This window comes from Myotis davidii, unplaced genomic scaffold, assembly GCF_000327345.1.
Source record: "Myotis davidii unplaced genomic scaffold, ASM32734v1 scaffold591, whole genome shotgun sequence".
Lineage (NCBI taxonomy): Eukaryota > Metazoa > Chordata > Mammalia > Chiroptera > Vespertilionidae > Myotis > Myotis davidii.
In genome coordinates, this window is record NW_006284340.1 from 2,014,847 (window position 1) to 2,032,860 (window position 18,014).

General features: G+C 39.6%; 1 protein-coding gene across 1 annotated transcript in view; it reads right to left on the bottom strand.

Annotated features, from left to right (window-relative positions):
* Window positions 1–16,032: 16,032 nt before the first annotated feature.
* Window positions 16,033–18,014, bottom strand: part of LOC102767153 (tudor domain-containing protein 5) — a 31,436-nt gene continuing 29,454 nt past the window's right edge. The window contains exon 11 of the mRNA XM_015570195.1: window positions 16,033–16,283. Within this exon, the coding sequence (XP_015425681.1) occupies window positions 16,036–16,283 (248 nt within the window). The 3' untranslated portion in view covers window positions 16,033–16,035. The remainder of the gene's footprint in view (window positions 16,284–18,014) is intronic.

An 18,014-nucleotide genomic window follows, 5' to 3' on the forward strand; every position in this document is an offset into this window, starting at 1 on the left:
TCCCTACCCTCCCCTGCCAAGGTCACCAACCATCTTCATGTTGGGAAATCTTATAGACATACCACTACTTACTTAACTTAAGTAACTGGTATGTCTATACCAGTAGTGGTATGTCTATAAGTATCTTACTCCATACTTAACCTTTTGGCAACATTTGCCAGAGCTGACTATGATCTCCTTGGGAATCTCAAAGGCTGGCCCTCCTCAGGCTATTTTATTTTTCTCATAGGATTTATCAATTCCTAAAGCTCTTTTGTGTCTCTCTAGACTAGAATGTAAGCTCACTGAGGATAGGGGCTCTGTTTTGTACGCTGCTCTATCCACCGGACCTAGAATAGTACTTGGCATCACTGCCCCTGGGATAAACACCGGAGGATTAAGGGAAATGGATGGGAGGGAGATCTTTCTCTGTAGATACTTTTGAATCTTCTAAGTTTTATACAATCTGCATGTTAGTAGCTATAAAAATAGTAATTGCACAGAATTTCCCAAACATTGGATTTTACACTAGGGGTAGTTAAGGAATCTTGAGAAGTCCTTCATCCCTCTTTTACAGGGCCATACCAAACTGCCCTACATTTTGTTTTAGAGGAAGAGGAACGAACACAGATGGGAAATGATTTTTGTATGTCATCTTGATAGTTAATTTTGGTTTTCTTGTCATCTCACTCAAACCCTGCTATATTAACAGTTACTTTTGTTAGATATTATTAATAGCCACTCATGAATCTGAGAAAATGTTATACTTGGGGAAGATTGGCATTTTTCATCAACCCCATAATCCTGGGAAAGTTTGCAGTGGGATTCCTTGGATGTTGACTGTCCTTGGAAACCGGGAGCCAGTTCAGGTTTTATTAAACTTGGCCCAGGTTTCAGGCCACAGATGCAAACTTCTCATCTATAATTAAGCAGACGATAACTTTGCAGGGAAGAAAGGTGATTCGTGAGCCCAAGATAGATTCAAGATGGTATATGCCCCTCTGCCAAAATGTCAGGCACGGCCTCTGCGGGTTCGGACCACATCGTGGGAGCCACCACTGAGGTTGGGGATCATAAATCATAAAAACAGACGAAGGCACTCTGCAGGGTTCTTGCCATGAGTCATTCTTCTTCTTTTGGGACCCAATTTGTTTGGAACGGAACAATCCTCGAGAGTTTGTGTTCTAATACTTGCCAAGACGGAGGTTGTGAGCAACAGGCTTACATACACAATGCCATTCAGTGATGGAAGTTTCTAGTTTTCACTAGAATTCACATAGACTTTAAACAAATTTAATCCTTATGCTAATTCTTTTTATTCCAAAGGCATTGCAAGTATTATTACAGAAGCTACTATTCCAAATCCCACTAGGGAAAGCTGTTCATTCCTCTAGGGGTTCAGACATAAATTGCCATAAGGGAAAATAAATGTCACCTGAGTACCCCTAACATGCCTGCATTGAAATTTGGAAAGAAGTATCAGTGACTAATATACTCTGTAAATATTCTTCATGAAACATGAGGGGTAGGACAAAAATCATTGCTAAATCCAAGATCACTAAGATTTATGCCTATAATTTCCCTTAAGAGTTTTACAATTTCAGTTCTTAAATTAGGTCTTTGATCCATTTTCTGTTAATTTTGTATATGATGTAAGGTAGGGTCCAACTTAATTCTTTTTCATGTGGCTATTCGTTTATCCCAGCACCATTTGTTGAAAAGACAATCCTTTTCCCAAGGGTGCTACCTTGGCACCCTTGTCAAAAATCAATTGACCACAAATGTATGGGTTTATTACCTATCAATTCTGTCCCATTGATTCACATGTCTATACTTATGCAAGTACCACACAGTTTTGAAATCTGAAAGTATAAATCCTTTAACTTGGTTCTCTTTTTCCTCCCACCCAAGGTTGTTTTGGCTATTCTGAGTCCCCTGAATTAACATATAAATTTTAGGACCAGCTTATCAATTTCTACAGAAAGCCAGCTGGGATTTTGATAAGGGTTGATAAGTTTAGGAACATTGACATCTTAACTATATTAAGTTTTCCAATACATGAACATGGAATGTCTTTTCATTTATTTAGGTTTTCTTTCTTTCAGTAACATTTTGTACTTTTAATGCACAGGTCTTGGACTTCTGTTAAATTTATTCCTACGTGTTTTATTCTTTTTAATGCTATTGTAAGCTTTTCTTAATTTCATTTTCAGATTGTTCATTGCTAGTGTAAAGGAAAACAATTGATTTTTGTATATGGATCTTATATCTGAAACCTTGCTGAATTTGTTTCTTAGCTCTAATAGGTTTTGTGTGTGTTTATTGGGGTTTTCATTTACATGAGATCATGTTATATACAAATTGAGATATATTTTCTTCCTCTTTTCCAATCTGAATGCCTTTGTTTTAGTTATCTGATTGTCCAAACTTGAACCTCCAGTGTAATGTTGAATTACATTACAGAAGTCACACAAGTACACTTGCTGTCTTGTTCCTGATCTTTTGGGGAAAGCTTTCAGTCTCTCAGCACTATGTACAATGTTACCAGTAGGTTTTCATCAAGGCCCTTATCAGCTGAGGAAGTTCCCTTCTATTCCTAGTTTGTTGAGTGTTTTAATAATAAAAGGGTGTTGGATTATGGCAAATGCTTTTCTGTATCTATTGAGATAATCATGTGGTTTCTGTATATATTTTTAGTTAACGTTTTAGTGGTTGCTATAGGGATTACAATTAACATCCTAAATCAGTGGTTGCCATCCTTTCGGACCCCACGGACCACCAGGGGTCCATGGACCACTGGTTGGCAACCGCTGTCCTAAATTATAGCAAATGCTTCAGATTAATACCAACTTTCAATTTCAATAGTGCGATGGCAATTTTATGTAAAAACTTGACTGGGTCATGTTTTTTGGTACTTAGTCAAACATTATTCTGGGTGGGTATCTCTTTAAGGGTTTTTTTTTTGGACCAGATTAACATTTAAATATCATGGACTGAATAAAGCAGATTACCCTCCCAGGCGTAGGTGGACCTCATTTAATCAGTAGAAGGCCTGACTTGAACAAAAGGAGTGATTCTCTGTTGAGTAACAGGGAATTCTCCTGCCTGTCTTTAACCTGGGACATTGGCTTTTTCTTACCTTCAGGCTTGAGCTGAAAGACTGGCTCTTTCTGGGTCTTGAGCCTGCTGGCCTTCGGACATGAACTACACCATTGGCTCTCCTGGGTCTTCGGCTTGTTGACTAACCCTGCAGATCTTGGGATCTGTCAGACTCCATGATCACATAAACCAACTCAGAATGAATGAATGAATGAATGAATGAATGTCCTACTGGTTCTGTTTCTCCTATTTTTTGAAGTGCCTTTCCCCTCCTTTTTCATGTTACTATTTTCATACAAATTACATTTTTATACATTACATATCCATCAATACAAATTTATAATTATTACCTTATACATTTGTATTTTAAATCAGAAGAAAAAGAGTTAAAACAAAAAATACATTTTACCATCTTATATATTTACCTATGTAGTTACCATTACTAGTGCTCTTTATTTCTTCATGTGGATTTGAGTTACTGTCTAATGTCATCTCAGCATGAAAGGGCTCATTGTATTATTTCTTACAGAGCAAGTCTGCCAATAACAAATTCAGTTTTTAACTTATTTTGGAATGTCATAATTTCTCATTTTTTGAAGGATATTTTTGCTGGCTATAGAATTTTTTATTGACAGTCTTTTTCTTTCAGCATTTTGAATAGGTCATCTCATTGCCCAATAGTTTCTGATGAGAAACAAGCTGTTTGAGGATTCCTTGTATGTGATAAATTACTTCTCTCTTGTTGCTTTCAATATTATTTATCTTTGGATAGCTTGAATATGATGTGTCTAGGTGTAGATGTGTTTGAGCTTATTTGATTAGAGTCCATTTGGTTTTTATTTTGTATCAAATTTGGGAAGTTTTTGGCCATTATTTCTACAAATATTTCTCTTACAGCCTATTCCTCAAGTTAAAATGTGTCCTTTGACATTGGTCTTCGTGGTGTTTTTGTGAATTTGACTCCAAAGGCAAGTTAAACAAAAATAAATAAACAAATGGGACTATATCAAACTAAAAGTTTTACACAGCAAAGGAAACCATCAACAAAACAAAAAGGCAACCTACTGAATGGGAAAATATATTTGCATAAGGTATTCCCAATAAGAGGCTTAATAACCAAAATATATAAAGAACTTATACAATAAAAAACAAACAACACAACTGAAAAATTGTCAGAGGATCAGAATAAAAATTTTTCCATTGAAGGCATATAGATGTCAAACAGGCACATGAAAAGATGTTCAATATTACTAATTATGAGGGAAATGAAATCAATACCACAATAAGCTATCACCTCACACCTGTTAGAATGGCTAATATAAAAATAAGTAAGAAATAACAAGTGTTAGAGAGGATGAGGAGAAAAGGGAACCCTCATTGGTGGGACTGTAAATTGGAACAGCCATTATGAAAAACAGTATGGAGATTCCTCCAAAGATTTAGAGCTACTATATTATCCAGTAATTCCTCTCTGGGTATTAATTCAGAGAATAGGATAACACTAAATTGAAAAGCTGTCATGTACCCCTATGTTCTTTAAGAGCAGCATTATTTACTATAGCCAAAATATAGAAACAACCTAAGTGTTCATCAACAGATCAACAAATAAAGATGATGATGTGCTTATATACAATGGCATACTACTCAGCCATAAAAAAGATGCAATATTGTCATTTGTGACAACATGGATGGATCTCAAGGGTGTTACTAGTATACTAAGTGGAATAAGTCAAACGGAAAAGGACAAAAACCACATGATTCCACTCGTGGAATATAAAATAAAAAAGTACCAAATGCACAAACAAAAAACGTGAACTATGGATACAGGGCAGGGAACTTTGCCATGGGCTACAGTGAGCCAAGGCCAGCGGGAAAAGAGATGAACATGAAAATCAGAGAATGCTGAGGATGGACATGGCTCCCTCCCAATTTTGCTGGGACGATCCTGCTTTATAAGATCTTCCAGGGACAGGATTTCCCCGTTGAACCCAGGTTGTCACCAAAGGTGTCCTGAGACATCTGGTCATTTTTACAAGAGAACACATTCTTGCTACTGGCATTACTGGCATCTCGTGGATCCCCAGGGCTACTGTTTATCCCCTCTATGCCTGGTCAGCTGCAACAGGCGCTGTCTTTTAGTAAAGGATGAGCTCTTTTTACCATGGAAACAGGAAGCTGCACAGCCTGCGTCACATAGGCCCACAGTAAATGCTCATTGAGTTAGAAGATGACAGCCCTCTCATTTAGCGACGAGTACATGTCAAGGTGCATCTAGAGTGACGGGGGAAGGAAGAAGAGAAAGCCATCTGCCGCCAAAGACGCTTCTCTCTCCATTTTCCAGTTTCTGCATTGTAGCCATGTTACTACTACACGCCCGTAAACTGCCCTAGATTTTTCTACTTAACAATTGCCTATGAAGGTGGTAATTTCTCAAATCAATAATTCAGGAACACAGTAGTGCAGAAATAAGGTGGGTTGAAAATTTATACAAGGCTACTGAGTAAACTTTATCATCGCAGGCATAACATATTTTGTTTTTTCCCCGCTCCTAAGACGTTGTGGGGGGAAATGATTTTCAGCAGCAAATCTGCTTCTCTGTGCCCATATGCACACTCACACATCCTCCCTCTCCCATTCCACCTTCCTGTTGGCGTCATTCGAGAAGGACGCCAGCAGGCTTCCTGCGCTTGCTTTAATTTATCTCCGCGGAGCTCCTGCACTGGGGTCACAGGGAGGTTAGAGCTGATGCTCTTCTCACCGCCCCTGCTTAATATTCACTGTGCTTTTCTCTTGGGGTTCACCAGAGTAGAAAAAAATCTCCTGGGGGAGATACAAGATACAAAGGGGACTGGGAAGCTGGGAGATAACAAGATACAAAGGGAATCGGAAGCTGTAGTGCTTTCTTTGGAACTGTGACTAGAGAGGTCCAATGAATTCCCTTTCACTGTATCAGACAGGCAGGAACCCCAACCTCATGCTAAGGTCTTTCTAGGTAGGGCTGATCTTGTTTATTCTCATACCCTTGGAGTTCTGCATTGGGCCTGGCATACAGGAAGTAAACAAGTTTTATGTTAGGAGGTAATGCTGAGAGTCTGGGAACATGGTAACTGCCTGGGCAGAGAGGCCTTGTCAATCCCGTGCCTTGACCCAGAATGTTCCAGCAGAAGGACCATAACAACTGGGAGGTAAGTGCACTCCCGACTCTGGCCAATATCTCCTCTCCGGATTAGGCTCGCTAAGGTTCTTCAAATATTTGTCATAAGACAAGTTGAAACCGAGGGGATATAATGCAGTGGAAAGGAGCATAGGTTTTTGAAATCATTCATTCAACAACTACTCATGTACCTATGTGTTATTGTTTTAGTCCGTTAGGATACAATAATGAACAAAACGGATAAAACATATGCCTTGTGGAATTTACAATGTGGTTGTTGGAGACAGACAGGAAACATTTATATTGTATCTTAAAAGTAGGTGCTCTGGGAAAAAAAAGTAGAGGCGAGTAAGAGGGATCAGGATGAGTAGTAATTTCCAAAATGACATCTCTGAGAAGATGCAGGTACTGGAGGGAGAAGAGCCATAGCAAAGCCCAGGGGTGGGAGCTGCCTGTTTGGATTCCAGGAAAGCAAGGTCGGTGTGGGCAGGGAAGGGAGTGAGGAGGAAATTGTGGGAGGGGAGGTCAGGAAGATAATGGGGGGCACACATCATGTGGGGCCTGTCGGTAGGGTTGGCAGATTTAGCAAATAAAAGTATGAATTCCCAGTTAAATGTGAATTTCAGATAATGAATATTTTAAAAGTATAACTGTGTCCCAAATATTGCATGAGAGACACTAAAAAACTATTTGCTGTTTATCTGAAACCCAAATTTAACTGGTCGTCTTGCATTTTATCTGGTAACGCCGCGTGAAGGCCACTGTAAAACCAGGAGTCCTTGGAGGGTCTGAGCAGAGGCCAGATTCCTGGGGTGCTTTGTGGAAAAGTGAAAGAGCAATGTAGGAAGCAGGGACACCAGATGAAGGTGTTGATTCAGACCAGGCGGCAGGAGTGCAGGTGGAGAGAAGGGGCCAGATTCCAGATACATTTTGAAGGTACAGCCAACAGGATATCCTGTCTGATTGGGTGTGGAGTAGGAGAGAAAGGGAAGAGTCAGTGATAACTCTGAGGATTCTGGCTGCGTAGTTCGATGGAGGGAGCTGCAATCAACTGGGTTAGTGAAGACTGTAGGTGGTGTGGTCTGATGCAGATGGGACGAGGACATGGAGCTCTGTGCTGAACCTGCTAAGTTTGACATCTGAGTGAAGAGGTCAAATATTTTACTATGGAGTTCAGGAGAGAGGTTCATGCTGGCGATACAAATGGAATCTTCAGCAGATGGCAATTAAAGCCACGCGATTGGAGAAACTCAATAAACGAGACCTGCTGCCCTCCTGCACTTAGAGGAGGAGCCGGAAAAGGAGAAGCGAAGGACTGACCAACAAGCAGGAGGGAACCCTGGAGAAGGTGACGTCCCTTAAGGGGAGATTTGTCAGACTACTGACAGGTCAGGTGAGACGAGGACGGAGGGCTTCCTCTTGGAGTCAGCAACAGGAGGTCACGGGAGACCTCAACAGGAGCGCGTTTGGTGGAGTGGAGTTGGTGAAACTGGAGGGGGCTTACAAGGGAAAAGAAGAAGCGTAATGGGAGGCAATATAGGCAACCCTTGGGAGGAACCAGACATATTTAGTTCCTGCCTTTTATGTGACTTTGCCAAAGATGTGACTTTGGGTAAATTAGTTTTCTCAGCCTTAAGTTTCTCCTCTTGTAAAAAAGGAATAGCAACTGGGACACTGTGAGAATTAAATAAAATATGTAACGGGTATGGCATATACTGTTAACAATATTATGATACAATATGAATTTGTCATAGTGTGGGCAAGACACTTAACCTTTCTGGGCTTCAACTTCCTTTTCTGTAAAATGGGATTAATAACAGTACCCACCCCATGGTGTTGTTGAAAGATTGAGATAATCTACATAAAGCACTTGGAACAAGCCACTTGCGGCACATTATCTGAACTCAATAAAGCTGTTAATATCCAACCAATTCTCTCATACATGCTGGTCTACCTCTTTTGTAAAGGCACTGCTACCCAGAAGTGAACAGGGTGCTGCACTTACAACTTCCCCTCTCAGATACTATCCTTGTGTTAATGTGACCTAAACTCATTCCCTTGTGATGGCAGTGACTCTGCTGCTTTGTGACACGGGAACCTGTGCACAAGTGATGGTTATCGTAACTGACTCAAGATCTTGTTGGGAGCTCAGCCCACTCACTCTCTGAACCACAGAAGTTGCTTGTCTTCACTTGAAAGTGAGTCAGAAAGGTTAGTAGTTGTTTTCCATCTTCCCAGAGAACCCAGAAAGCATAGAGGTTTATTAACTCAGGGTGTAGAATTCCTGCAGGCATTCTGAATCATTTTTGAGAATCTGAGGAGGCTAAGAACTTTCCTCCAGAAAATATACAACCACTCAAAATTTAACACCCAGAGATTAAAAAAAAATTCCTTCTAAAGACTCAAAATGTGTTTAAATTGTAAGAATTTTGCATTTCTCTACAACAGAAACTTATAAAGGAGGTAAAAATATATCGACTTGGAAAGTCCAAAAGAATGATGGAAAGGTGACTTTTCCCCTTTGAATTTCCTCAGTGGAGCAAGATAGAATTAGTCGCTGTAGCTTCCGAATATGATGAGGGGCTGGTGGGTGTTTCCCCACCACCTTATGTAATAAAGACAGACAGACAGACAGTGTTTAAGTTCTGTAAACACAGAAAGCTTTGTGGCAGCTTCCAGTAGGGTTAAATTAGGAGAAACTTCAAATTACTCTAAGACCCTTACTTCCCAAAGGATTCACTAATGTCACTTACCTTGTTTTTCAAGTAAAGAGAGGTTAGACGAAGTGAATTCCAAGTTCCATTTCCAACTCTGAAACTACAGGGCCATGAAACCAAATATTTTAAGGAAAGGAATTTTATTTTAGCACAGGGCTTGGCACCAGAATTCATCCTAGAGCGCCACCTAGCAGTGAGGAGAGAGAAAAACCTAATCTCCAAAGAAAAGCTATTTCATTTGACTTTTAGAACAAAACAAAATTTTAAAAATAAAAGTTGATAAACTAAAAGATGCCAATTTGGTACATCAAACTTTTCAAAAGGAGGGTGAGAGCCTTATTGTTGAGAACCTGCAAATGTCAAACTGCTTTTTTTTCTTTAATACTTTCATTTACAAACCAAACTAGAAAAATAATCAAACATGGTTTGTGCAAAAGAATAACCCAGGCAAAATACTTCCAGTCTTCATACTCAGTTCATATCTGGGGGGGGGGGCACGCTCTTTAATTCTAAATGCAAAGTTTAAATGGGATGCTGTTTGCTCGTGTGTCATTAACTATTCCCAACAAAGCCTGTTTTATATCCAGAACATAGCAATGTAGAAAAGAGATCAAGGTTTCAATGGACCTTATTTGTATCTTATTCTTTGTCCTTTTTACTTATTTATTCATTCAATAAGACTGACTGAAATTCTACTATGTGCCAGAAAAGACACGAAGGTGGCTTGGCCTACGCTAGTGGCAGCAGGTCTGCAGGAAAACAGGTGGACTATGAGGTACTCAGGAGGTAGAATCTGATTGGAGCGTGGCAATGCAGGGCAGGGAGCGGTCACGGATGGTTCCACTGCTGGGTTTGTATCTGAGGCAACTGGTGGGTGGTGGCAGGGAATACAGGGGTAGAGATGGGACAGGGGAGGAAGAAGATTTTCCTCACTTTTTTTCTGTTCAAGAAAGTGTAAGGAGGGTTTCCGGAGTCATGGACTCCTAAAATTAGGGAACAATGTGTATGCACGCGTGCTTTCTGGGGAGACAGTCCTCAGTGTCCGACATTTATTTCAAATAAAGTGAATGACCCCACAAAAGGTTAGGGACCACTCCCCACAGCATACAGAACTTGGAAATTCTTAAATATTAAATTCATGACAAATAGAGGGCTCTACCAAGTTTCCAAGCACATGGTCTTTAACAGGACTCTATCTCAGGAGTATCCCATGTTTATGATCTGGTCCAAGGACAAAGCAGGACCTGTGAGCCTGAATTTCCTTCAACTTAGCTGAGAGACTTGACAAAAATTCCATAGAACTCTACGTTTGATATCACAAATTGATTTCTACAATATGTTGAATGACTGTAAATCTGAAAAGATCCCAAGTAAAGCCAGTACTGATAATCACATGGTGTTTTCTACAACTGATTTGACTATTATTGTTAAACTCACCATTTTCCTCTTAAATCAAGTTTTTGAGGCAACTTCGCTGAGTCTCATGAATCCTGGTAAAGTCAACAATTGGACCAATTCCAAGTAGAAACTAGATAAGGACCAAAAGGTCTTGGTGGAGTTATGTTTTTGAATCCAAAAAGTTTAACAAATATAAATCTGCATCAACTGAAGAAAAGATTGTTGAAAAAGCCATTCTGCCCTGACCGGTTTGGCTCAGTGGATGGAGTGTTGGCCTGCGGACTGAAGGGTCACGGGTTCGATTCCAGCCAAGGGCATGTACCTTGGTTGTGGGCGCATCCCCGGTGGGAGGTGTGCAGGAGGCAGCTGATCGATGTTTCTAGCTCTCTGTCCCCTCTCCCTTCCTCTCTGTAAAAAAATCAATAAAATATATTTTTGAAAAAAGAAAAAGCCATTCTACTTGATCATAATAGATGTTCCACTGCCTAAAATGTGAGATGTTACCACCAAATGTTCCACCCCTCTAGTCTCAATTTGTTTAACTGCCCTACTCCAGATCAGTACAGGAACACTGTGACTTTTAAAATTCACAAAAGGATAAACCTTTGGCTCTTCTAGCCCACGTCATGTATCTTTGCTTAAGTTTCATTCTGCTAAGGAAAGGGGAAACATATTGTGAGGAGGAAATACGGAAAATCCCTCAGGAATATGCTTTGCCTAACAGTATCCTAAATAAATAAAGTTTTATTTAACTGACAGATATTTTCATGTGTGGTATAAGAGGAGGCTTTCCGTGAATATCAACATTACACTAATAGTATGCTTTGTCAAGAAGTAATTTTTCTAGTAAGTTATGAACTTAGCTGCCTTTGGTTTCCACTTAAGAGTACAGTGGGATGACAGATGAAAGAAAAGTTTGTAGGAAATGTCACCTGAGAGGAGTCTGAGGAACACCAGTAAATAATCTGCTTTAGGCGGAAGAATTATTGCAGCAAAGGCTCTGAATGTGGCTTCAGGAAATCAAGGCAACACAGCCACAAGATGCGATGAGGACTGGTATTCAGTGATTTAAGAACTTAAGAAACCAGAAGATGGCTTATAAGGGTTTGCTATGTTCCTATAAACATAAGAAAACAAGTCTTAGAAATGTGACTGTCAGATATTTAAGAAGTGGCTCCAGTGCGAGTTAATTTCCAGCTTCATGAAATAAAGGTATTTATTTACAATATAGCAAAGGTTTACAAAGGCTAAAGTGAGAATAAAGAGGTCGCGCCAAAAATGAAGACAAATATTTTAGTCAAGAAGAATATCAAATCTCTGGTTTCACAACTACACAAGGAAATTTGGTATTTTACTCAAGTTCTTTCAGTCACATATTTAAATGAAGTTTTCATTTCTGCAGAATCATCACAACAAAAAAGCTAATTAAAAAACAAACAGCCTAGACACTTTTGAAGAAACAAATTCCAACTTCATAAATATTTAAATAAAGCAAGCAAAATGCTGTTACAAACGCCAAAGATTAGGTTAATAATAATTCCTTAATCCCAATAACTATCTGTTTGTTCTATAACAAACGTTTAGAGAGCAGAGATTCATGAATTTGGTTTCCTCACCAATTTATCTAAATTGCATCAAGAATATTAAACACATTGTTGTATGACCATTTTTCCATAAATTAAAAAATATTTTTAAAGACTGACTTGCCTCCAGTCACACTGCTTAAATTCCCTTATCTGCTGACTCCTGGCTCAGTGCCTTCTCTACAGGAAAATATTTTTTTTTAATTTTAACAATAATATAAAACAAAATTTAAAATAAAACAGAAAGCTAAAAGCATTTCCTGAAAACTATGTTTATAACCAAGAAAATTTAGCTATGTATAAATTCTCTACTCAGTTTTGGGGCAGATCAAGGAATTTCAAGTGAAAAGTGGCACACCAATGAGTCATGGTTCTAAATATCAGAGCAGTCCTTGACTGTGAGGTTAAAAGTTTCTGTGTACGTGGTTCAAATAGCAGAGTTTACACATTCTGGTTCCAATTGGATGATTCCAAAAACTTAGTAGGTTGGTGACTAACTGTATGAGACAAATGAATAGGGCTAAGTTCAAAGTAAATAGATTTAGTTGATATGCGCCTTGGAACACATCAAGATCTGAATGGGCTATGGGAAATGAAATTTTTAAATGTCTTAGTCAGTGGTTCTCAAACTTCTGGCCCTTTAAATACAGTTCCTCATGTTGTGACCAAAGCATAAAATTATTTTCGTTGTTACTTCATAACTGTAATTTTGCTACTGTTACAAATCATAATGTAAATATCTGATATGCAGGATGGTCTTAGGCGACCCATGTGAAAAAAGGGTCGTTCGACCACCAAAGGGGTCACGACCCACAGGTTGAGAATCGCTGATCTAGAGGGCTCTGTCTTCCCTAAATAAAGGACACTTAAAAGTCAATTATTTGTTGTTTGCCTCCCTAAATAGAGGGTAAATAGTTATGCCAAAGTACTGAGGAAGACTAATAGGAGAAATGAGTCGTTCGACTGCCAAAGGGGTCGCGACCCACAGGTTGAGAACCGCTGGTTAATGATGACTCCTGCAAAATTATGAATAATACTGTCTGTGGCATATATATAAACATGACGAATTTAAGTCTGAAAAGACATCAGAAGTTTGTTAGAAAAGCCTTGCCACACAGTACAAACACTAATAGGAAGCTTCAGGAAGATGGCTTTATAAGATGTTGGTTTCTCATCCCTTACAATGCCCCCTGCCAGGTTCTTTTTAAAAAAATACATTTTTATTGATTTCAGAGAAGGGAGAGAAAGAGAGAAATAGAAACATCAATGATGAGAATCATCTATCAGCTGCCTCCTGCACACGCACGCCCCCTACTGGGAATGAGACCCACAATCCAGGCATGTGCCCTGACCAGGAATGTCTTTCCAGGCTTCAAATTTCCTCATCTAAGATCCCTTCTAGATCAAATGTCTATAATCCTCAATCTCTCAGACGTAGTCTGACTGCAGGCTGAAGCCTCTAGTTACGCCCCCCGTAATGGACAACTGGCACCTCGATGTGTGAGACTCAGAGGGAAGAGGCATGGTTGGCAGTAGCTGGAATGGCCCCCTTTTTTTGATACCCCACGTGTTTTTAGAAGGAAGAGGGGTATTGGCAACAAGCCACTGGAGTCAAAAGTTGAGGTCTGTCAGTAAAGCCACCCCCTCTTCCATTCCTAAAGAGCTTATAACCAGGAACTTCCTGTACGTTCTCACCCCCATTCCCTCTCACACACCTCAGGCTCCTACTTCCCAGCCAACATTTCTTGGGGACTTCCATTACTTCTAATAGATCCTTAACACCAAATATGTGGGAAGGGGAGGGGGGCTATTCTAAGTACAGTAAATGTCAACCCATCTTTTAACAATAAAATACAATTTAACCCTAAACCACGGAGCATCTACCTATCTTCTGAACAGTGCTTTGTGCTGTTTCAGTTAAACAGAGACCTATTCACTCATCTTCAAATGACCTATTACATTTGTTTCATGCTTTGACCTCCAAACAAAGCCCACCTTTCGGGAGAAGACAGGTTAAACGGATAGGCAGAGTGGCTGTCCTAGTCAAAGCTAAGTGGTCAAAATATAAAGCCACTCAAAGGTCCGCTCTTCACTCTGCTAACTCAAGCAGGATGTTAACTATTAATTATTAGATGGGTTTCTAAGGGTGTTGACAGACAGGGTGAGATGGCACTGTCTAAACGGTTCTTCTCTGTCAGGGCACTTGCGATTGGATCGGATTCTCAAAGAGCCTTCACACAGGGATTCCCTAATCCCTATCTAACTGGCCAAGTGTAACATTCGTCACTGCCAGGTTACTCAGCATTGGCAGAGTTCCTGCGGGTGGCTGAATGATTTTCAGAGGAAAATGTAAATATTACTCAAAATGTAAACATTGCTTCTACCAAATTTACCTGGCCACAAACCCAATGACTGTCCATCTGGAGAAGTGAAGTATGTTACTCAAACTTGGTTTCTTCTTTAAAGAAAGAATTCTAAGATAAATTTTCTTCTTTAGAAACAAATCTGTGAATAATTACCTAAACTTACAGGAAAAACAAAGCTTCTCCAGTCCATATGACAATATCACATGTGCTATTTAACTGCCATATTGACCGTCTATTGACCCTCCATGTAACTCTTCAAATGTCTTCTCCAATAAAAAATGTCTTGATATAAAATCACAAAAATCCAAATGAGTAACTGTTCCTTCCGGTGGATCAATGATGTTTCCAGATTACTATTTTTTTGGGTCAGTTGTCATATCATCGTTCTTTGAGATAACTGGAATTAAAGGTGAATCTAGATTTTTAAATCTTATTGCAATACACATGTTTTTTCTAAGGTCCTTAAACCAAAAACTATCAGCAGTTAGCAACTCTGGGTTTAACTTTGTTGTATGATTACTTACTTCTAAGAAATAAGTTTCAGCCAGTATGATTATAAATTTAAGTGCATTTCCATATCCATTGTCATCTCACTCCCTTCCTCAGTGGACACTGTGCTGATTAAGTAGCCGAGAAGGAAAGAGGAGAGATTCCTTATTGTGGAAAGAGAGAAAGGAACTAGGGGGCAGCTCTGCTGTTTAATGTTAAAACAGGAGGCTGTAGGAGAGGGGCTAAGCAGGTGAGAACCTAGTTACATGCCAGTAACTCGCACTTCTCTCTCTGACTTTATGTCTAAGAAATGCTTCTGTATAGGGTTTTTATATTTTGGGGATAAGTCTGGTATTTTACCACACAAAAAATGAGTATCATTCAGATTCTTTAATTTCACCTTTGTAAAACTTTTCTTTCCGCTTGATGGTTTATACTATGAGCTTAATAGGTCATATAATATTTCACACAATTGGACTCCAGAGAACATAATGTTATATAAATGCTTAAATACCACGATTGAACTACTGTGACCTTAAGGCTCCTGGGAACTGTGATGACTACAGAAATGGCTCAGCTCAGTTTCGACAGTCAGCCTCTAATTTAGTCATTTGTCCCCAAAGAATTGCCTATACTGAGAGACAACTTAATTTTTTTAATGTGAAAGTATTTCCATAACCAAAGCTTCATATGTGAATTTTCTTACTGATCCTAGTATTTCAAAGAAATACAGATGGTAAGAATTCAAGCCTTGAATTCTTTCTCTGATATAGAAGATTGCAAATGAATAGAAAAAGCAGCTTTAAGATTCAGACATCCTTTTTCTGGAGAAAGAGATGTGAGATAATTTTTATCTTACTAAATATGGATCACAAAACATTAGTTTTTCAGTTTTCATTTATCAGTCATGATATGTATAAGAAAAACATTTATATGTAGCAACATAAAGAAACGACAAATACAAAAACTCCATTAAACTACTACATTGAACAAAGGTGAACAAAACTATACAGAATAAAAAACAACATCAATGAAAAACTTAACAATAAATACCAATACTTACACAACAAAATGGACTATTAGCACAATAAAGATAACACACAGTCACACAGAGAGACAAAGGCCTCAACTACCAAAATACTATTTTGTCTCAATATGTCCTATTTTTTGGCCTGGGAAATCACCAAACCCTAAGCAGTGGGTTTATTTTCTCCCCTTTCCCTCCCTCCCTTCCTTCATCCTCCCCTCCCTCATGCCTCCATCCTTTTCACACTGGGGTACCAGTGTAGGAAGCTCCTGGATGTGGCTAACCGGGCAGCAGCTCCTAAGGCAGCAGTGGCTGTACTTCGAGGAATGTAGAATTTCTGAGAAATCTGGTGCTCAGGAGACAAAATCAAAGAGAGCTGGTCCATGGCTCCATAGCTCTTATCTTTGAACACTGTGATAGCATGGCTACTAGAAAAATCTTCATTCTTTAGGCTCTCTGGGGAGCTTTCCACTGAAAAAGAAAGAAAGCACAAGTCTTTTCAAGGGATTCTCGTACTACCTTCTCTCTCCTATTCTAGATCTCTACTGTGTGTTACAAACATCTTCCGTTAGGTGGTGATAAGAACCAATGGCAAATCAGAGAGGATAAGACTTAGAAACTAATCAACAAATGGAAAGGAAATGAGGATGAGGAATCATGCTTTGAGATAAACTGTCTGGATGAGGGCAAAAAGAGAGAGAGAAAAAAAATGCACCCTGAACAAGGAATGGAAATTTTCTTTCTAGGGCATCTCATATGAAACAGATTGGATATAATTCCAATTCCAGGGAAGAGTCCTGAAGTGCTCCTATTTCCTTCCCTGGGCATTGTCCATTGCCAACGCGGTCCCAATTCCAAGTCTGTGGCAGTAAAAATAAAACTGATCTAGACTGTAGTTGCTATGAAGTTCTAAAAACCAGTTATTAGCTATAACATGAATTCTTTAGGAATTAGTTTCAATTAAGAAGAAAGAACCTTTTTGGTGAAGGGATTAAGCAGTAAAAATTGGTAGTTGTAGACTAATCACACAGATGTGGATTGCAGCATGGAGAATATAGTCAATGATGGTGAGATAATGAGGTGTGGGGCTAGGCAGGTGCTTAGGGAATCAGGGACCACTCTGTAGAGTGCATGGTGTTCTGGCCACTTTTTGGTACATCTGACACTGGTGTGAAATGGTACTGAATGTAAACTGTGGTTGAAAAATTATATATATCTATATATATAAAAAAGCCTAAGCAACTGGCCGACTGGCTGACCATCTGGTAGCTATGACATGCACTGACCACCTGGGGGTAGACGCTCAACGCAGGAGCTGCTGAGCGACAGCAACTTTGCAGAATGCCCACTCGCACTCCTGGACCCCTCAGGGGATGTCAGACTGCTGGTTTCAGTCTGTGCACCGGACCTCCAACATTCCCCAAGGGGTCCCGAATTGCAAGAGGGCACAGGCCAGGCCGAGGGATCCCACAGGTGCACGAATCCATGAACAGGAAGGAAGGAAGGAAGGAAGAAAGGGAGGGAGGGAGGGAGGGAGGGAAGAAGGAAGGAAGGAAGAAAGGAAGGAAGGAAGGGCCTTTTAAATGAAATAAATTGCTGGGAACTCATATTTTTCAGAGTTCCAATATCCAAAAAAGGGAATGCTAGGCATTCCCACATGTGTACTCTAGAAGTTCTACTAAAAGTAGCTGATCTATGAAGTACTTATTACTGGTCCACCATGAGAGAAGTAGCTTTTTCCAGCATTCTGCTTCCTTTAAGAAAGTCCTGCTTTAGCCGAAACCGGTTTGGCTCAGTGGATAGAGCGTCGGCCTGTGGACTCAAGGGTCCCAGGTTCGATCCTGGTCAAGGGCATGTACCTGGGTTGCGGGCACATCCCCAGTGAGGGATGTGCAGGAGGCAGCTGATCGATGTTTCTCTCTCATCGATGTTTCTGGCTCTCTATCTCTCTCCCTTCCTCTCTGTAAAAAATCAATAAAATGTATTTTAAAAAAAGAAAGTCCTGCTTTAGAAAAATAAAAATCTACGTGAGCTAGACAATGCTCTATTGTGCAGTCCACTATATAAACATTTCACACAATGGCATCAGTATGCTGACTACATTTTGAAAGCACTGCTCTATACCTTAAAAATAGAGATTTAAAAAAAAAAATTCAGAGAAGCCCTGTTTACTCAGTGGATAAAGTGTCAGCCTATGGACTG